General features: G+C 42.1%; 1 protein-coding gene across 4 annotated transcripts in view; it reads left to right on the forward strand.

Moving 5' to 3' along the window:
* Positions 1-22509, forward strand: part of GRIK1 (glutamate ionotropic receptor kainate type subunit 1) — a 959769-nt gene that overhangs the window by 896025 nt on the left and 41235 nt on the right. For all 4 annotated transcript variants that reach the window (XM_086934009.1, XM_086934011.1, XM_086934010.1 and 1 more), the window contains one exon: positions 17354-17604. In XM_086934009.1, coding sequence (XP_086790135.1) covers positions 17354-17604 — 251 coding nt within the window. The remainder of the gene's footprint in view (positions 1-17353; positions 17605-22509) is intronic.

Genomic DNA, 22509 nt, shown 5'->3' on the forward strand with positions numbered 1-22509 from the left:
ACCGGTAACGATTTACCATTAATTATGGGGACATCTGGAGTCGACGGTTTAAGGGAATTACTCAGACAGTTAATATAGATAATAAAAAGCAGGGGTGCCAAAACACACCCCTGTCTGACCATGTGACTGACCATGTCATGAGTGATGTAATATGTAACGTCATCAGCAGTGCATTGCAGGCGCGCAAGTTATAGTGAGTCCAACTAACTATAACGTGGGAATTTCAATGGTTTTATGTCAGTAAAATTTCCAGCTAACTATAACTGGTGTGAAACCTATGGTTTTTTCAGTGAATTTAATAGGTTTTTTAAATGCTAATTCCTAACTATAACTGGTGTGAAACCTGTGGTTTTTTCAGTGAATATATATATATATATATTAGGCGGCAGACCCGAGAGCAGAGGACGGCCCGGGACCAGGGTTCGATTCCCGGCGCGGCAGGTTTCTGGACCAGGGTCAGCGGACTCGATAATTCTCTCGCCTCGGTGCCCACTCGGATCAGCGATCACACTCGGCAACTCTGGGCATTAGCTTGCCTCATCTTCACTAACGGCCCCACCAGACCGCCGGGGATGCCTGGTCTCACCCTGGAGATACCCATTAAGGGACCATCTCTCAGGAAAGCCAGGAAGGGTTTCACAACGGTCGAAGCGCCTTGGGACCCTCCGGGTAAGTAGTGCGCTATATAAATGCCTATACATACATATACATACATACATACATACACACCTACTGGCGGTCGCCAGTAGGTATATATAGTTAGGACCTAGTTACCATAGGAAATTCTGAACATTCTATTGGGAATAACTTTGGTGCCGATTGAGTGATCTGCCTGTAATTTTCTTTAAATTTGCCTCGCTCCTTCCCTGCAAGTTCCGGGGGGATTCGTCAAGCGGCGGCCGAGAAAAAAGGTGGGTCCCAAAACGTGTTTTCCCATGTTAATTTCCATAGGGACATTCTGACAAGGCTACAGCTCGAACGGCTGAACGGAATTATACCAGATTTGGCCGAATGGTAGGGACTGGTATGCAGCAGTGCCTTTTGTATGTTTGGTGCAAATCCCTCCAGTAGTTCTTGAGAAAATTGAATTTGAAATTTTTCAAATGGCATTTTCTATGGGACCTTTAGACACGGCTACAGCCCGAACGGCTGAACGGAATTACACCAAACTTGGCAAAATGGTAGGGACAGGTATGCAGTAGTGCCTTTTCTATATTTGGTGAAAATAAATCCCTCCAGTAGATGTTGAGAAAATGAATTTGAGCAAATTATATATCTATACGCGCTCAACATTCTCTTGGGAATACCTTTGGCGCTGATTGAGGAATCTGTGTGTAATTTTCCAGAATTTTGTACAGCTCTGCTCCGCTCCTTCCCTGAAAGTTTCAGGGGGATTCGTCAAGCGGGGGCCGAAAGGGGGGGTCCCAAAACGTGTTTTCCCCATGTTAATTTCCATAGGGACCTTTAGACACGGCTACAGCCCGAATGGCTGAATGGAATTACACCAAACTTGGCAAAATGGTAGGGCCTGGTATGCAGATGTGCATTTGCTATGTTTGGTGAAAATCCCTCCAGTAGTTCTTGAGAAAATTGAATTAGAAATTTTTCAAATGGCATTTTCTATTGGACCTTTAGACACGGCTACAGCCAGAACGGCTGAACGGAATTACACCAAACTTGGCTAAATGGTAGGGACAGGTATGCAGTAGTGCCTTTTGTATGTTTGGTGCAAATCCCTCCAGTTGTTCTTGAGAAAATTGAATTTGAAATTTTTCAAATGGCATTTTCTATGGGACCTTTAGACACGGCTACAGCCCGAACGGCTGAACGGAATTACACCAAACTTGGCAGAATGGTAGGGACAGGTATGCAGTAGTGCCTTTTCTATATTTGGTGAAAATAAATCCCTCCAGTAGATGTTGAGAAAATGAATTTGAGCAAATTATATATCTATATGCGCTCAACATTCTATTGGGAATACTTTTGGCGCTGATTGAGGAATCTGTGTGTAATTTTCCAGAATTTTGGACAGCTCTGCTCCGCTCCTTCCCTGAAAGTTTCAGGGGGATTCGTCAAGCGGGGGCCGAAAGGGGGGGTCCCAAAACGTGTTTTCCCCATGTTAATTTCCATAGGGACCTTTAGACACGGCTACAGCCCGAATGGCTGAATGGAATTACACCAAACTTGGCAAAATGGTAGGGCCTGGTATGCAGATGTGCCTTTGCTATGTTTGGTGAAAATCCCTCCAGTAGTTCTTGAGAAAATTGAATTTGAAATTTTTCAAATGGCATTTTCTATTGGACCTTTAGACACAGCTACAGCCAGAACGTCTGAACGGAATTACACCAAACTTGGCTAAATGGTAGGGACAGGTATGCAGTAGTGCCTTTTCTATATTTGGTGAAAATCCCTCCAGTAGTTGTTGAGAAAATTGAATTTGATCAAATTATATATCTATATGCGCTCACCGTACGCGCACAGTACGCGTACAGTACGTGTACCGTACGCGTACGTGCTCGTACCCTTACATGTGCGAGCGAGTTTCTGATTGGCTGGAAGTCGACTGTCAACATTCCAAACTGTCCAAACCAGGAGAACTGAGGCACAAGGGAGCCCAAAACAAGAGTGGAAAACACGAAAAGGGGGCAGGGTAGAGACCCCCCAACCCTCTAGCCCTTCTCAGGGGGTCCCAAAAGGACCCCCAAGGGCAAAAAAAAAAGAAATTGCGGGGTACACGCACTGTACGCGCAGGGTACGCGTACCGTGCGCGTACCCCGCGATTTAAAAAAAAAATAATTTTTTTTTTGCACTTGGTGGTCCTTCTGGGACCCCCTGAGAAGGGCTAGGGGGTCAGGGGGTCTCAACCCTGCCCCCTTTTTGCGCTTTCCACTCTTGTTTTGTGCTCTCTTGTGCCTCACTTCTCTTGAGAAACAAGATGGCTGCTCAGGTGGTCCCAGAAGGATAATAACATATATAATATATAATATATAATATAATATATATATATACACTGCCTAGAGGACATAAAGGGTTGGATGACCAACTCCTCCCTCAAATTAAACAGAGACAAGACGGAGCTCATGCTCCTAGGCCCACCCTCCCCAGTCCCATTCACCTCCCTATGGCCCAATGCACTGGGTCCCCCCCCTACCCCTAAGGAAAGCGTGAAGAGCCTGGGAGTGTGGTTGGATAACAAACTCTCCTTCTCCACCCAGGCCACAAAACTATCTGCCACATGCTTTGGCCTACTGAGAACCCTGAGGAAGGTCCTTCCGCTGCTGCCACTAGAAGCTAAAAAGGTTGCGGTCCAGGGGCTAATCCAGTCCCGTCTTGACTCGAACAACGCCCTATACATGGGGGCACCTGAGTTTACTCTCCGGAAACTACAGGTTGTCCAAAACTGTGCAGCACGTTCCCTGCTGGAAATCCCGCGCACTCAGTCTGCTAAACCTGCTCTGAGAAGCCTCCACTGGCTGCCAGTGAGGCAGAGAGTAGCCTTCAAAGCACTATGTCTGGCGCATCGCACCTTCTGGAACACAAGCCCAGCGATCAACAGAAATCTTGTCACCCCCTATCACCCCAACAGAAACCTGCGATCAAAGGAGGCTTTCCTGGCCGTCATTCCCAGAGTAAAGCGAGCCAGAGCTGGGGGAAGACTGTTCTCGCTGAACACCGCCAAGCTCTGGAATGACCTTCCCCTTTCACTCCGGTCCAACTCAGATCTCCTCTCATTCCGCAAACACCTAAAAACATGGCTGTTTGAAAAATCCTCTGCACCCTAGCACCCCCTCCGCCACTATTCTGGTCAGCTCAGCGCTTGGACGCCCATGGTCAGCAATCGCGCTCTACAAATACTGTTACAATTACAATTACAATTACAATAAACGTTATCCGCTAATAGAATAAAATTAGCATTTACAAAACCTTTGAAATTTATTGAATAAAAATATAGGTTTCACGCCTGATATAGTTAGGAATTAGAATTTAAAAAAACTTGCAAATTCACTGAAAAAACCATAGGTTTCAAGCCTTATATAGTTAGGAATTAGCATTTAAAAAACCTTGCAAATTCACTTAAAAAACCATAGGTTTCAGGACTTATATATTTAGGAATTAGCATTTAAAAATCCTTGCAAATTCACTTAAAAAACCATAGATTTCAGGCCTTATATAGTTAGGAATTAGCATTTTAAAAACCTTGCAAATTCACTTAAAAAACCATAGGTTTCAGGCCTTATATAGTTAGGAATTAGCATTTAAAAAACCATTGAAATTGCTCCTATATAGTTAGTTGTACAAACTATATTTCGTGCACCCGCAATCCACTGCTGATGATGTCACATATTACATCATTCATGACATGGTCAGTGACATCACTGATGACATCACTGATGACATCTCAAATAACATCATTGATGACATCACTGATGACATCTCATTTGACATCACTGATCACATCACTGATAATATCATTCATGTGATAATACGATACACCTCCTCACACTCTAATATAACCTTTGATACACCCAGTGTTAAATACAGACGACCATTCTTGAAACCATTGACACACCAATACCAGTTACTACATACGCACTCACTGATTCCTAGGTCTACACACACATTCACTCATTCACCCATAGAATCACTCATACATACAGTCACTCATCAATACAACACTATCATATGCACTCATACACCTATAAAGACATTCACACACTGCCACTCATCCATGGAGTTACTCACACACCTAGTCAGTCATGCAAAGAATCAATCACACTTCCATTTCCTCAACTATACAGTTATACACACAACACCTTACTTATTCAAACATATACTAACACATACTTACTCTCTTATACAATCACTGATACAAGTTCACAATGATCCATACAGCCACTCGCACATTCACTGGCTCTCATGTATAGTCATTTATATATGCCAACTCTCACATGCACTGTGTTTTACATATGTACTTACTTGGACATGTAGCACTGAGATATCCATTCACTCACCAACACACCCATGCACACAGTCAACCGCCCATATAGCTGTTTCCACATGCACTCAAGAAACAGAAAACTGAGTGACGAGGAATGTGCAGCCAGAGAGTTAGAAGCTAACAAACTTTTTAAAGTGACAAGGCAGCCTGTTTCTAAGGAAAGAGGGGCGGCTGCCCCAACAGGCACCATTGATCTAACACACCAACTGCAAAATGATGAGAAACTAAAAAAGAGGGAAATCTCTCAATAGTGGGAAGTTGCGTCCTTGCGCAAGTATTTGGAAGTAAATCGCGTCCCACGAGGACTGAGAATCATGATCACCCCCTCATATGAAAACCCTGATATGGAAATGCTCGGAGAGTGGGCGGAGAATAGCGCGGCCAGCTCCATCAATATGGTATGCATTCTTCTGAAATATGCAGAAAAAGAACGCAGTGAAGTGGTGGCAAAAATCAAAGAATTAAATGACATTCTCGACAAGAATGAAGATAAGATGCGCATTAATAAATTTAAGACCGATTTAAAAGGGAGATTAGAGAAATATGAAAGGCGCATAAAAGACAGGAAAGCCACGAAGTTCACCTGGGATCGTATTGATTACGAATCCGGGAGAATCTATACTTTTGCAAAAAAGTTTGACCTGGCGAGACGTCAAAAAATCCAAAGTGGTCAAGTTGATCAGCATATTGCCTACCAGAGCGAAGCAAGTTCAGACACTGGTTCAGAACAGGAACAGGATGAACTAGGGAGAAGAGGCTCCCGAGATGTGAGATTAGCGGTAACGTATGAATACCGTTTTATGTTGATGGAACAACAGTCAGACCATCATACGGGAAGAGGAAGGGGTTGGGGGGAAGAGGCCGAGGAAAAGGAGACAAAGACAAGGAGGTGAGTGATACAGGAGGAGCACAAGGATGGCAAACAAAGAGAACACTGCGCTCGAACACACGGAAGTAGTGAATACACAAAAGGAGAATGCAACTGTTATTAACTTGAGCTCTGTGGAGATAACAGAGGATGAGAAAGCAAAATTGAGCCTGGGACTATCCTATTGTGACAGCAATGAATTTAATTATCCAAACAGTAGAATGGACCTATATCAATATATATACATAAACTTGAGTTATCGAAAATGCACTCTGGAAAACATATTAATATCCCTCAACCTGAAAGACAGAAAACGACAGCGGAAAATGATATCAATATTCAAAGTGTCAATGATATCCCGGCACTGCAAGACATGATAATCTTACTCGATGACACAGTTTCAGGGCAAAATGAGGAAATGATACAATTGGAATCTAGCTTGGAAGCAAGTGATCATACACTTTTCAGAGCACCGTCCAGGTTTTTACCCCAAACTATTAAGGATAACCTGGACATCTTTGCAGAAAATGTAACTAGGGACCTAAAAAATGATATATGTCAGAAAATATGAAGAAGCATAAAATGGATCCCAGGGTAGCTTTATTTCACAAGACAGTGAAGAAATTACAAGAGGAAGATGGACTCCTTATTAAACCTTCTTATATAGGAGGAAATGTTGTTCTGTGGGGGAGGGAGCAGTATAAGAAAGAAGCTCTGAATCAATTGCCGGATTGTAATTGTTATAGGAAAATCAATCCCAAAGAATATGATCAAGTAACGATAGACTTCTTTGGAAGGCTAGATACTTGGAGGGATAAGGGACTTTTAAGCTGGGATGAGCACAAATTCAGTAAAAGAGAAAAAACGACCATCCCAGTATTTTACATGCTTCCCAAGATTCATAAGAACCCCACTAGTCCACCAGGGAGACCAATTATTTCTTCTTGTAATAGTTTATTTGAAAATGCTTCCCGTTACATAGATTACTTTCTCAATCCCATAGCAAGGTCACTTCCCTCATACATCAAAGACTCAACTGATTTTTTAAAATGTATTTTTGACATCCGGTGGGATCATGAGACGATGGTTTTATTGACATCAGAAATCTCTACATTGTACACCAGTATTAGACATGAGGATGGTCTGAGAGCAAGCGAACATTACCTTAACAGAAGACCAACTCGCTTTGCTGCCCAAAACAGAATGATACTGGAACTCATGGAATGGTGCCTCACAAAAAATATATTTTTGTTTGGCAATGAGTACTTCCTACATGAAAGAGGGACCGCAATGGGTACCTGTTTCGCCCCGAGTTACGCCAATCTACATCTCGGCTGGTGGGAGGAACGGGTGCTCGGGGGCGGTCCCCTGGACCATTGGACTGAACATGTTCTATTTTGGGTTAGATTTATCGATGACGTCTTCATGCTGTGGCAGGGCACGGAGGCGGAAATCGATTTATTTATTGGTGACCTTAACCAAAATACCATTAATTTGGAGTTTGTGTGTCAGCATAGTAAAACCTCAATAGACTTTTTAGATGTCAGGATAAGTCCAAGGAACGACAAACTGGAAACAACAGTTTTCCGAAAAAGCACTGCGGGTAATTCCGTTCTCCATGCGGACAGCGCGCATCCTGCCGCATTAATTAAAAGTATCCCCTTTGGGGAGTACTACAGAGCAAGGAGAACATGTAGCAGTGAGGAAGAATTTGGCAAAATTGAAAAAGAGATGACCTGCAGGTTCATTGAAAGAGGGTACAAACCAGGCATTCTAAAAGGAGCTGCTAGTAAAGCCAGGAGTTTAAAGCTACAAAAGATTTTGTTTGAACCATCAAGAACTAAAAAACAACAGGAACTAAATAAAATACAAGAGAATAAGATCAACTCTAGATGTATAACTACGTACAATGTAAAACATAAAGAAATGAGATCCATTTAAAAAAAACACTGGTATCTTATAAAGAATGATCCGGTGCTAGGTTCCAGAGTTCAAAAGAATCCCGAAATCACCTATAGAAAATCTAAATCATGAAAAGATTTAATTGTTAAAAGTGAATTCGTGGAGAGAAAGAAAAGTTCATCTAATTGGTTAAAACAGAAACCTGGTTTTAAGAAATACACTAAATGCAAGGCATGTAACCATGGTATGAATCGAACTAGCCTCAAAACTTTTTTAATAAAACCATCACCATTAGGAGCCCCATAACATGCAAAAGCAGTTTTGTTGTTTATTTGCTACAATGTTCATGCCCAAAAATGTATATAGGTAGCACGATTCTACCTGTTCATCAAAGAATTCTGCAACACAGGCAAGCAATTGTCAATCAGGACAGAACATATTCCGTCGCAAGACATTTCGAGTCCCATCACCAGAGTAACCCTGAGAGTCTGCAATATACTTGTATAGCAGAAGTCCCCAAGAAAAAGAGAGGGGGGACAGGGAAAGAGAACTTCGAAGGTTAGAAACATATTTTATTCTGGATTTTAATCGTAATGAACCATTAGGGCTCAATGTCGACGAGGATTTATATACAAGTCTGCCTTAAAACAATTAGAAGAGAATAATAATTTAATCTGAAATGAAAATCTGCACTAGTAACCATGAATTGTTTGTGTTTTTAACCAGATATATATATATTTTGCGCATAAATGGCGGTAGTGAATTGAGTTGATATATACATCATATGGACCAGCACATTATATATATTCTTGCATTTTAGAGATTGTTATGTATTTGGCCCTTCAAGATGGAAGAGCATTTTTTAGTACAGAAGATAATCAAATAAGTATATTTGTACAGAGTGGTATGGTTACTATAAGAGAGTTGATTATAGTTTACTAAAGCACTTGCACTTTATTTTTTGAGTACTGTAGTAAAAATGTTTACATTGAGAAAATAATCAAAGTTTACATAAGCAGTAGCACTTTATTATGTACTTAGGTCGATATAAGCATAAGCTGCTTCTTTGCATATTATGAATTTTCCATTTTTTATGGAGAGTTTTTATTGTGTAAAATGTTGTTGTTTTCCCCCGTAATGAATCTCTGCACTTTAGATGCAAATTAGAAAATATTGCACTAGCACTTTTTTCTTTTAAAGAAATGGTAAAGTTGTTCTGTGCAAGAATAGATAGAAATACAAGAAATAGCACTTGCCAATTTAACTGTGAGGAAAAAGAATGAGTAACAAAATCTAGTAAGCGGACATCAACACTCTCATTATGCACTATTTGTACAGGGGAATTTAATTATATGAATCCTGCTGGAATACACAGTTGAAATACAGACACGTTGACTATAAAAAGAGAAATATCTTTTTGTAATAATTGTACATGAAGTATGTCTATAATGAGGCGTGATGTTTAGTAAATTCTTGGTGAAGTAACACGTTATAATATGGCTGCCATGTTATAGAGAATTGAGGAGTTCTACTTAATGCTGAGTCCATTGTTTGTTTCCACTACCTCCATGAAGTGTATTTTAATCCAGTTAAAATGGTGGTGAAACATCGTGAACAAGGGAGCTTGACTCCTGAAACGCATAGATGTATCTCCTCATTAAATATAAAGGACTTTTTCGTAATCTACCCTGGAGTGCCGGATGATTTATTATTGTGGAAATAAGTCTTATATCGAATATATATATAATGTAGCACATTTGCACCAATTGAAGTGCTCCTTAAATTAATGCAAATGTACTACTTTTTAAAATTCACAAACGTTGGCAATAGTAGGCTTGGAAGGCTGTGCCAGTTTTAGGATTTCCAGGCATACTACTGGCAATTAAACACTCAAAAGTTGATGGGACAAGTGCTTGCAAATAGCCTACGCACTGGCAAACTCTCAAGGAGCATTTCAACCCATCATTTTTTACGCACTGTGACACTCTCGACAGAGTGAATGATTTAGGGTTTGGAAAAAGGAGTAAGGCATCCAGGGTGGCAGAGGACTTTACACTCGTCCACCAAAATTAGAGACGTCCGATGGCCCGATTGACATCTCTATAATTTGGCTGGAACCGTTGCCATGGCAGTTCCCTTCAGTGTAGGGAAATGTTGACAAACCGCTCCATCATGACGAATGGCAATAAAACTTTTCCAAAGTTTTTTGTTTTAAAAGCTAACTCCCAAAGTGTTTTTGGAGAATAAAAAAAACAAATGACTCTCACACTATGCTAGTTTTTTTTCCCCCGTGGTACGGGCACCATTTTTCTTTTTTTGTTGTACCTCACTGCCAGAATAAAACCATCTCACCGTCCACCATAAATCGGGTAGATGGTGGTGTGTCTTACCTCTGATGGCACCTGCTCCATTGGTATGTCAAAAAAAGTTGTACTATGATGCTGTAAAGTTTACTCCAAGCAATAATTTTTTGTTTGAGGGGTGATTTTCCAATGGTGCCTGTTCATTTCGTTAAATTTATGAATAAAGTAGAACAGCTATTATTGGGAAGGAGCAATTTGGAAGAGATGAAACGAAACTGAATTATACATAGCTGGATTTTTAGTCAAGAACATTTTATTCTGAGACTGTATTTTATAACGCACTGGACTATATTATCTGTTGTGTAAGAGGACACTGACTGCACATTTGTTTCATTATTTTTAACACAATCATATCAGTGTGCATGGCTATAGACTGTCTTTAGGGTATATGCCAAATAATGTGTTGTTTAGGCTGGTATCTCTCCATTTCCGTAATATATTAATTGAGGAAATGTAGATTGAATATATAAAGTTTTGGAAACCAGGAAAAAGTTTGTTTTGGTGTTTTAAGTGGGCATGCATGCAATGGTGACAGAAGGTTTTGTATTCCTGGTCGACTCTGATGAGGATTTTTAGTGCATGGGTGTTATTAACCAAAATAAAAAAAATACTTTGAAAAAAATATTTACTTTACACCATTGGTGTACATCTTGTGGTCCGACCCAGGGCCGGACTGGCCATAGCGGGCACCGGGTGTTTCCCCGGTAGGACGCTAGGGTGGGGGCCGGTTTTGGGCCGCTGGCGGTCTATTTTTGTTACCGGGGTCGGCAATATCGGCCCCCAGTAACAAAATCAACCAAAACCAGCCCTGGCAAACTGCTCGGCTACACTCCCCCCTCACTCGGAGGTGGGGGCTGAGCAGTTTGCCAGTCTGCTGTTCCGAGTTTGCCCCTGGTCCGATCTACTAAAAATTAGGTGAGCAGAGCTTGAGTTTGGTGGGCAGAGAACTCCATTGTTTTTGCAATGGAGTACCTGTCCACCAAATTCTAATTCAGCCCGAAGACCCATTTAATGCAAATCAGTACTGATCCTGCTTCTTATTAGAACAGTCCATACCAAACCTTGGCCATCTAATCTATTTACCCTGTGGACCACTGCTTTTTTATTTGGGAAATTAGGGATTCACACCCCAAGAATTTCAATGATTAAGCTACGCCCGATAAAATTTTGCACTAGTACATTACTGACTCACTTTGAATAGAAGAGGGACATCCCATATATCCTTGAAAGACACACTTTCAAGTGCTCTATTCTTAGATCCTCTGTACTTTAAAGTAGTTCGGTCATCTTTGTGGTCGTAAAAACATAAGGGTCCATTACCATTTCGGGCACATTGCCACCGCCATGGTGGCGGTGGCGATCCGCCCGACAGAAATGACCGCCCGCCACCCTCTTCCCCCCGCCACATTACAATGGCGAGGGGGACAGCAGCGGAGGCAAACACTGCCCGCCAATTTTCCATCCCGGTCGCCTTGCGGCCGGGCGGAAAAGGGTTCATATGGTGGCTGTGTCTATCAGACACCGCCAGCCATATTTGGATGAGTGCAAATAGGTGCCTTTCCGCGGCGGCGATGCCGCCACGGAAAGGCAGGTGGTCTTTGCTTTGAGGGGCCCCTGTGTACAAAGCGGCAGGCACCGCACGGTACCTGCCGCTTTGTATATGCAAATGCGAAAATGCATTTTTAGCATTGTGGTGGGCGGTGCTAAAAATGAAGGTTGTGCCCGCCACTGTGGCGGGCACAACCTAATTCCCCCAACGGGACTCCTGCCCTTATGGCAGGCGGTCCAGAATACCGATAGGGTGGCGGGCGGACAAAGTCCGCCCGTCATCCTAATGAGGCCCATAGTGTCTTATTCTAAGTGGCCATGGCTCAAGATATTCACTCAAATGAGAATTTGTGCCTAAATCAAGATTACAAGTAGTGCAAAAATGTCACACTCCCCTCATCACACAAATGTTATGAGGTAATGCCTGGTGGGATTTCTGTGAGATACAATGCACAATATTCTCAGTTTTGCAACTTGGAATAAAATAAATTGTGTAGTTTTACTGAATTATTTGCCATTCCAGGGCATTGACCTCTGAATTGGGAGGATACATTGAACCTGGTAAATACCTCACTCACCCTGTGGTACTGGTATATATAAGAAGTGTGGTGCAATCTCTTGGCTCATAGTGAGGTTTTAGTAGCTAGTGTTGATGGCATAATGTTCTATCAAAATGATGTTTATTTTATAATATTATTAAATTGAACGTACAGCAAAAACCTCTCTTTTCTATCAAAAAGGACCTCATTTTTTATAGGATTGTTGTGCCCTAAATAAAACGTAAATGCGCCAAAAAAAAGATTTTAGAGGGAGAAACCCCTTTCATGGTTTGCAAAATCATCAACAATGATAATTTGCCCACTCAAATGGTATTTCATCACATGGAATTCTACCATTATAGTGTTGCATGGGCAGGTTAGTGGGAAGAGCCTGACTGTTGTATGGTATTCTAGTAGTTGTTCACCCTTGTGTGAGGTGCTGGAGTGCTTATCCGCACAGGTAAAACGCAACTCCATGTGGGTGTATGTTTGAAAGTGTGTTGTCTTTGTTTTGAGCCTAAATGGGAAGTGTTTCCATGTTGTGCATGATAACCACTAAGGTGCAGTTATCATGTTATGCTACGCAAAACTTATCAGTTTGATGGATGAGAAAGTAAGAGAAATGGACATAAAGTTTTATAGTGACTTGGTATGAGTGTCTGAAAAGTTTCCGCGCTCTGTCCATCATCTCCTTGTGTTTGGTATGCCCAGACGTGGGTCCTTTGCTTACTTTGCCACTGGATTCAAGCTAGCCTGGCTGATGAGGGGTGTTACCCTGATGCCTGTTTCAGGATGCTTGCTTCTGGTCCAGGGATGGCCTGGCTTAGCAGTTTGAGCTGGACTGCTCCTATGAGGAACAGGGGCAAGACTGATTTGCATATGGCTGGGTCTCAACTGGAGTGGCGAAGTGAGCATAAGAACAATGATGGATTCAACCCAGAGCTAATAGTGACTGAGGGTGAGCATCTGAAAAGTTTCAGTGCTCCGTCCATCATCTCCTTGTGCTTGCAAAAAGTTTTATATCTTGTCTTATGCTGACAGCTCTGATTAACTTTACAGTTGGCTTTTTTTGTTTCATCAGTGTATCTCTTATGCTCGTGATATTATAGATTCCCTACACTGGCAGTGGCAGGAGGTAATCCACTCTGTACTATTATGAATCTGGAAGATGTAGCAGGTGTCCATAAAGAGTGAGGGGGAGATTGTAGATTTGCCTAGATAGACCGTGTTACAGTCTTCCCTATATGATTCCCATTATGAGATGTTAGTTGAAGGAATACGTGCTCTCTTATCATCATCCTTTTGTATTTATAGAATATCACTGCTCAAAATATGTGACATGCTGGATGGGCTATGTTAGAATTCTCCTGTGACAAAGTAATTTGAGAAAGATCTCTTTGGCATTGGCAGGCCTGCCTTTATGGTATTGGTTGGCTATTGAAGGAGGCTGGTATAGGCTGTATCACTGCTATTGAGTAGCCATCAAGGTTCCACAGACATTTCCATGCATTGTATGTCCCTCCTGTTGACAATGAGGGATATGGTAATCAATTGGCAGGCAATATCATATGGTGCACATGCATCATTGTAAATACCGGTCGCAAAGGGGCACATTCTGCGAATCTGCCCCTTTGCGACTAGTAGTTTTGAATTTGGGATGCATCAACCCAAATGCAAATTTGCGATTTAAGTAATCTCAAATTTTGCAATTACCTAAATTGCAAATGCATTTAGGGAATTGCAAATTGCGATTCCCTAAATGCAATGCCTGGTGGCATTTCAAAATTGGAATTGCAAATTACCATCAATTTCAAGTTAATAGTAAATTACGAAAACATAGAAAAATATACAAAAGTGAATTTTTCAAAGTCCCATGTTGTGCATACACATGCCCTTGGGGATGTATGTGCGCAACATGTGATCACATGCCAATTTTATGGGTGCATCAGGGTAGCCTTTTAGCTCTGGCACCCTTGAAATTGCATGCACAATTTGAGAGTATCTATTTGGTACTCGCAAGTTGCGCATGCAATTCCCATTCATTCCTTTGGGCCTCCAGGCCCATAGGAATGAATGGGAAGTTATTCCTTAATTGTCAATCGCAATTTGTAATTCACAATTATGGAATATGTAGGAATCGCTAATATTTTAGCGAAATCTACATGCATAGGCAACTGCAATTCATAATTGTGATTCCTTAACAATCGCAATTATGGAATCGTAGTTGCCTACAATGATGCATGTGCCCCATGGTGACATGGATTATTCAAATTGATACTGGGATGACCATCATATAGAACAGAATAAGTGCCCTCCATTTTGCAGTTGGAGGTAGAGTAGACATTGTTAAAATGTCTGTGAAGTGTGAGGGGCTATTGTTAGAGTACTATATGTCATTAGGCAGGTTTTGGGACTTCAGGTACAGAGAAGCAGCAGCATTGAGTGGAGAGGCACATCATATGGTGGGAATGGCATAGTTATTAAACTCCATCTGTATGTCAAGATAAATAAAAAGGTTATGTTGAGTGGAATGCCACAGTTTGGGTTGGGTGCTCATGTCTGTATTCTTGGTTTGGTTTGCTGGTAAGAACTTTTCTTTAGCTCTGGCCATGTTTTAACTGGTGGAAGAGTTTTTGTCCTGGGTTTTATCCCAAAGTCTGCGACTGATGTAATGTCTTGGCAACAACCATGTTTTCACCTCTCTTCTGAACGTTAAATGCTCCTGGATGGTTCTGATCTTAAGTGGCAATGAGTTCCAAATTTTGCTTTCTTGTTTTGTACTGTGGAGTGGAGAAGTGTGGGTCACTGGTTAGAGGAGGCAGACCTGGAAGCAGAGGTCAGCCCGGGACCAGGGTTCAATTCCCGGCTCAGCGGGGTCTTGAGTCCTAAAATGTCCATGGACTTGACAATTCTCGCTCCGGACCCTACCCGATTCACAGGTTCACACTATGCGACTCTGGGCAATAGCTTGCTTAATCTCCACAACGGCCCCTCGCGGCGGGATGCCTGGCTTTCACCTTGCGGATACCCTGCCGGGGTTTTCTCACAGGGGAATACCAGGACGGGTTCCCTAAGCAAGCGCTTAGAAACCGCTCGGTGATTTGTGCTATATAAATTCCTGTACATTTACTGATACAGCAGATTCTCCAATGGATTTCTTATTGCAAGGCAGGGTGGAGATCAGTTGTGCTAGCATGAAGCACAGTGTCCAGATTTCTAGGCTTAGATTTCCTTTTTCTTAGGAGGCTCTGTAGGCAATGCATTATGCTTTGAACATTGATCGTCTAACTACAGCTAGCCAGTGGAGTGTTTCAGAACTGATGTCATGTGCTATCTACGGTGAAGGCTGAGGAGTTTTGTAGCAGAACTTTGGTTTAATTTAACTTTGTGTGTGATGGAACAGGGAAATGGCACAGTTAAACTTGGGGATTACAAGCTTGTAGTTTCTGTTGCTACTGAAAGTATTGAAAGGTAATTCACAGTGATTTCATTATGACCTTATATGAATGTGGTATCAGGGTTTGTGGTAATTCCAAGGTTTTTCACTTCTCTTGACATAGCTGGCAGGGCATCAGGTTCCTTGGCCCATGTGGCTCTAGGCTGATAGTTGACCCTTGTGGGATGCCACAGCATTGAGTGTGAGTGCTTATATGAAAGGTGGTAGGTGTAGTAGCAACTTATTATGAATAGTGTCAAATACTGCTGATAAGTCCAGAGCAGTAAGGCAGCTCTTACATTATTTTGCACTGTGAGAGTAACTTCGTCCTATTTGGAAAAAAAGGGCTGAAACTGTGCCTATACCTAGTTTGAATCTAGTTGTTGATCGGGCATCAGAATTTTGTCCTCAGTGAAAGAGAGTGTAGAGTTAACTGCTCTTTTGAATAGTTTACCTTGGTATGGGCAATTTGTGGTTAGCTTATAATTTTCTGGATTGGGCAGATCATGATTCTTCTTCTTGAGGAGTGGTCTAGTGTAAGAGATTTTTAGCTATGGTGTGGAGGATTCGATTTCCAAGAGCTTGTTTAGCATGCGATTAGCTATTTCCCTTTCACAGGTTGTGTGGAGGATATCTTTTAAGATATTTGTGTGGGTTGGATCTTAGCCCCTTAGCTGTGGCGGCTATTCCGCCGCAGCGCTAAGGGGGAGGCGGGGCCGCGCGGCGCTCCCGTACTAATGGCGGAACCGCTCCGTCACGGCCCTCGGGTGTTCTGTGCTTGTGACGGAACGGTTCCGTATTGGCCCCGACCGCTCTTTAGAACATCAGCGCAGGTGCGGAATTCACGCCGCTCAGGCGCGGCGAGCGAGCCGTGACGGAACCATTCCGTCACCAGCACAGCCCACCCGAGGCTCGTGACGGAACGGTTCCGTCACGAGCACACAAAGGGTTAAGGTGATGCTTATAGCCTGCTTGGGTTTGGTATTATTGTAAAATAATTTTTCAGAGAGTGCATTGAAGATTGTGAGACATGGAAGATTAGTCGTGTTCATCAATGAAGCTGTCATGCACAGGAGGAGAGTTAGCTGGTATGTTCTTAAAGTAGATTTCTATTTTTTACATTTATTTTCAAGATTAGTTCTATTATGATATTGTCAAAGAAAGCTTGCAAAAGTGGGATGCCTTTGTTTTGGCATTCTGGAATATGAAATTGTGGTAGAACCTTGTGGCGTTTCTCTTATGGGCAGTCAACTTCAATTATTTGTGTGCAGTAGTGTTCATTGTTTGTGGTTCTCATGGCAACTTTGTATATTCTATTATAGCGGTTCACTATGAGGTTGCCACTTTCACCCCCTGATTGGCCCACTCAAATTTTCTGGTAGTTTTCTGCCCTGAATATGCTCTCTAATTAACTGCTGTCAGTCACAGGTGTAAATAGGACTTCAATGTGAAAATGGGACGGTAACGTCTCTATAATTCATGGAGGAATAAGAGAATGGCAGTTGTATGGGAACATTTTTCTTGCAGAGAAAAAATGGGAAACATTTTTAAGTGCAAATACACTTTGTGCAGCATTTCATATGCAGAAATGTATACTTGTTATCTTTCAGTAGGTGGAAATAGTTATGCATGGGAATATATACATATATTACTTTTCCTTTTAGTTAATGTCATTTTTCAATGGCTTGATCACTACAGGTTCCCCATACAGAGATAAAATCACCATTGCTATTCTCCAGCTGCAAGAAGAAGGAAAACTGCACATGATGAAAGAAAAATGGTGGCGGGGCAATGGCTGTCCAGAGGAAGACAGCAAAGAGGCCAGCGCTTTAGGGGTGGAGAATATTGGAGGCATCTTCATAGTGCTCGCAGCTGGGCTGGTTCTTTCGGTGTTTGTTGCAATTGGAGAATTTATATACAAATCAAGGAAAAATAGCGATATAGAACAGGTAAGAGTCCAAAGACAAAGTTTGACTACATTTTAATATTGAGAAATATTATAATACTGTGAAAATCACAAATGTATTTAATTTATCCACATAATTTAACTGGTTTCCCTTTGGAAAGGTTTTGTTTTCTCCTATTCCTGTACTTGTGTTTCTGAGTTGGCAGTGTAAATCCTCCTTTCCTGCAGGCTCCTGTTCATCTACTACTCTCTCCTCATCTTTACCTGTCTATCACTCACCTTTGCTTTCTGTCGATGGTCCAAGTCCCAGAGTTAGCCTGAAGAAGAGGGAGATGCACCGCTTTAGCACTCACAGTCCTTTAATTCTTCAGGCTATCTGTACCCACGGTAAACTGAATTGTACTGCTCAATATTGAGGATATGATTGTGATGGAAGAATATAATGGACAAAATATAGAAAACCAAAATATTGAAAGGTAAGTGCATAAAAAGGAAGTTTAGATTTACTATATATTTATATATATATATCATGCAGCTAGATATATGTGGAGTTAGGTATAGAAAATCTACACTTACTTACCTTTCAATATTTTGTCCTTGATATTTCTATACCACGATATTCTGTCTTCGATGTTCGGGGGCACTTCGTTAAGAGGAAGAGATTCTTACTGGAATTGTAGGGTGAATCTACATCCACGCAGGAGGAGAGTCTAGAGTGAGAAGGGACTGCTAGACTTCTGGATGAAAGCTTTCTTGTAACCGTTTCCATGCCTAACTGTATAAATATACAACATAAATAATGATCCAGGACTCAGTTTTGGAGGGTTCTCTGTTTTTTAAGTGGTGTAATTGAGTCAAGGTTAGGCCATGTTTATATATTTTCTGATGAAATATCTAGTCTTCTTTACTTTGTTTGTCTGGTTATGGTATCTGGTGAAGTACGTCTGAAATCATGATGAGATATCTATATTTAATGAAAAGTCAGTTGTAGATTTGCCACCAACAGAAGGGGGCATTTCATGGGTGGTACATGGGCATTTGTAAAGATGTGTACATAGCTTTAAGATTTAGTCCTTCCTTTATTACTTGCCATTATCTAACTTGCACACGTTAGTGAATTGTTAAGGACATTTACAGTTGTCCATGCTGTAATCTTGTTATTGTTCGGTATATGGCCCCTGACTGCTCACTCGCTCTGTGGGTTGTGAATGCCACTTCTCTGGCAGTTATAAACGGAAAGCACTCCCATGGACTCCTGCATTTGCTGGAATAATCTTGGAAGTAAAGGAAACTTTCCTCAGCATACATTCCTTTCTGCTTTCCATGGAGTTCCCATGCAACCACCCATGATTTTTCATGCAAACCCCTATTTAGTGAAAATAGTCAACAGGGTTTTGCACAAAAAGATAGCGACACTTTGAAGATGTGCAAAGGAGAAATGTTTTATTTCTCTCTACTTTCCCCACTTTACATGTGAGCTGCACTATACAGCACACATCAGAAGAGGCAAACATATTTAAAGTTAGTATTTTCATAGTATTGTATACCCTTCCAGTACAAACCCTATGCTGGATGTGATGCATACAACTTTGCACTATGATGCAATGAAGTTTGTGTGGCTCTACGCAGTGTGATTTTGCGACAGGCCTAGGGAGAGAGCACAGTGGTGGCATATCTTAGTAGATATTGTGTTTTCCCACCCGCTCCCTCTCACACAACACAGTACAGCAACTTTGGCTGCTCCATACCTTTGTAAATGTGGCCATTGGTTTGCATTGTGTGGACAAACAGGGTCAAATGTAGTGTTGTATGAGGTGGAGAAGTGTGGCTCAATGATTAGAGCGGCAGACCCTGATGCAGAGGTCTAGCCCGGGATCAGGGTTCAATTCCCCACCTCGGCGGGTCTTGGGCTCAAAATTCCACGGACCTGATAATTCTTGCCTCGGTGCCTATTCCAATCATGGAATCCCACTCTGCAACTCTGGGCAATAGCTTGCTTAATCTCCACAACGTCCCCCACAACGCTAAGGATGCCTGAGTTCCACCTTGGGGTTGCCCAGGAGTGGACGCCTCACAGGGAAACGTACAAGCGCCTTGAGACCCTTGCGGGTGAGTAGTGCGCTATACAAGTATCCATTTACATTTTGTATTAAACGTAACTGGAGAATACGTGGAATTTGCGCATTATACTTTTTTCATTCTTAACAATCCTGAATCATGTGTAAATTGAATACCTGTTTGTTAATGCTTCCTGAGCTAACAGTAGGTTGTGGGGGCACAATTTAGATTAGGATGAATGCTATGTCTAGGAGACTAGAGTACCTTCTTTTCGTGGCATAGAATAAGAAAATAGATGAACATATGTCTGGAACATAAATTAAATGAATCCCTGATGAGGGCAGATTTTACAGGCTGGTTGTTTGAGAGGGATGTGAAGAGCTCGTGACAAATTAGTTTTCACTTCATTTGATACGTCTGAGGTTCTTGCTTTTGTGTAGTCTCAAGTGATAGTCACATGAGCCCAGCAGTGGGCCCACAATGCTGCTTTTTTAGCCGTGGAGCATCTGACTCCGCCATGCGCCGTGAGTCGTAGGAACATTCAGTTCTGACACATAACGCGCCTTGAGACCTATTCCTCAAAGGTGTCAACGCAACCTTAAAAGAATAATTGCTTTATGAAACAAGAGGCATTTCAGGCAAACTTTAAATTGCATTCTAATACCGGTGTGTTTGGAATAATAAATTCGTGTTAAATGAAGATTTTTTTTTTTGTGTGGTTTCGCTGTTTGATCTTCTGCACACGACAGAACAAGCGACATTTGAGAAGACGACTTGTTAGAGCATAATGGGTGCCTGGCGGATGCAGAGTGGCTCAGGTGTCTGACTTTTTATCATCTCGTTCTTCTGGCACACCTGACACTAACTGAAAAGTTAAGATAATCATTGAATTTCTAGTTTGTCAAGTGTCACTTGCAGTCTGAAATAATCAACACATTTCCCATTGACAAGCATAACTGACAAATCATGAATGCTGAGTGGCACAAGTGACGCGAAGGTCCATTATGCCAGCATGAATTCCCCAATACAATTATACCCACTTCCCGTGGGACTTGCTCAACGTTCCATTACACCTACTCCCTCAGCAGTGACAATGTTTTAGAAGCCACAGATCCTTAAATATGAACAATCAGAATGATTTCATAATGGAACAGGGGAAACTGTGAATAAGGTACTTTATTGTTCCAGTTTGTTATGTCATATGACATAGGTCTCCATTGCTACCACTTCCTTGCCACAGTCATTGAAACATAAGGGCGATCCACTATATGAAACTGGTACCGACTACCCGTTTTTTAATTCCTTCACCTCTAACGGGGTTTTTACCTATCCACCCTTTTATGCCCAACTGTGGTATCCAGTCTCCCTGGGGAGCAGTTGCTTGGACAATGTCCTACTCCTTACAGTTAGGGTAGGCAGGTTATAGTCATGGAGCAGAGAGATTTTTTCTTTTCATTCCTCATGGGGTATCACAGTTGTTGGACTTGGCACTCTGCAGGGTCATCCCCAAACCTTTTGTCTTCAACTCCCTGTTTTCCGAAAACATTCTTGTTAGCTTTTAGGACTCTGTGCTGAATAACGATAAAACCGAGGTGCTACTAATTGGTAAAAATAAATCTTTCTGGAACACAACCTGGTGGCCAGAAGTGGCCGGACCTTGTCCATCCCCCGTAAAGAGGGTAAAACGCCTAAGAGTTACTCTAGAGGATCAGCTATCCTTATTGGACCAGGTCAATCTTATTACATCATCCTGCTTCTACACTTTAAAGATCCTTAAAAAAATCTTACCTTTTATTCTGATGGTTCTAAGGAAAACAGTGATTGTAGCCTTGATGTTATCAAAGATTGATTACTGCAACGGCCTCTATCTGGGTGCAGAAAAGATGACCTTACGCAAGCTTCAACCACTTCAAAATGCAGCAGCATGTCTACAGCTTAAAATCCCCAAATTCAGTCAGGTGTCCCAAAGTATTCAAGATCTGCATTGGCTGACCTCCCAGGGCAGGGTCCAATTTAAGTCTCTGTGCATTGTTCACAAGGCCCTCTATGCTGCTGGGCCTGCCTACTTGTCTCTCTTCGTCAGTTTTCAGTTACTGCTTTCAATTACGCAGACGATCTGCAGCTTATTTTTCCTATCAATTCTTCTCCTTCTTCTTGTTCCAATTTTCAAAATGCCATGCTCTTCATCTATGAGTGGATGAACCTTAGCCAATTAAAGCTCAATCCAAGCAAAACGGAGCTGGTGGTGACCGGCGGTCCTCTCACTCCCTGGTCTCCCAACTTTTGGCCTACCGCTCTGGGTTCCCCTCCTTGTCCAGTGAACACCGTGAAGAGCTTGGGGGTTACCATTTCTAGTGACCTCTCGATGCGGCCACACATCAACACCGTCACTTCGGCCTGTTTCTTCCATCTCCGCCGAATCGGGAAGATTTGCAGGTTTTTATCCCAAGAGGCCCTTATTCTTGTTATCCTCGCCCTCATCACCTCACGTCTAGACTATGCCAACTGCCTATACGTGGGGGTTCCTGCCTGTCACCTTTCCCGACTCCAACTGGTTCAGAACCAGGCAGCCAGACTAATCTTTCAGCAACCTAAACATCAGCATGTCACCCCTCTGCTGAAGACTCTACACTGGCTCCCAGTTGCGCAACGGTGTGTTTTTAAAATGGCCTGTACCATTTTTAAATCCCTGTTTACCTGTGCCCCTGCCTTTATCTCCTCTTGTTTGCACGCCTATGTTCCTCCCCGTCACCTCAGATCCTCGGCTCATAATCTTCTGATCACTCCCAGGTTCAACCGTAAAAAACATGGGGGCGCTTGTTTCTCTTTTCTTGCTCCCGCTACCTGGAACTCCCTCCCTCTTGTTATTCGTCTGTCCACCGACTATTGT

This window comes from Lissotriton vulgaris, chromosome 8, assembly GCF_964263255.1.
Source record: "Lissotriton vulgaris chromosome 8, aLisVul1.2, whole genome shotgun sequence".
NCBI classification, from domain to species: domain Eukaryota; kingdom Metazoa; phylum Chordata; class Amphibia; order Caudata; family Salamandridae; genus Lissotriton; species Lissotriton vulgaris.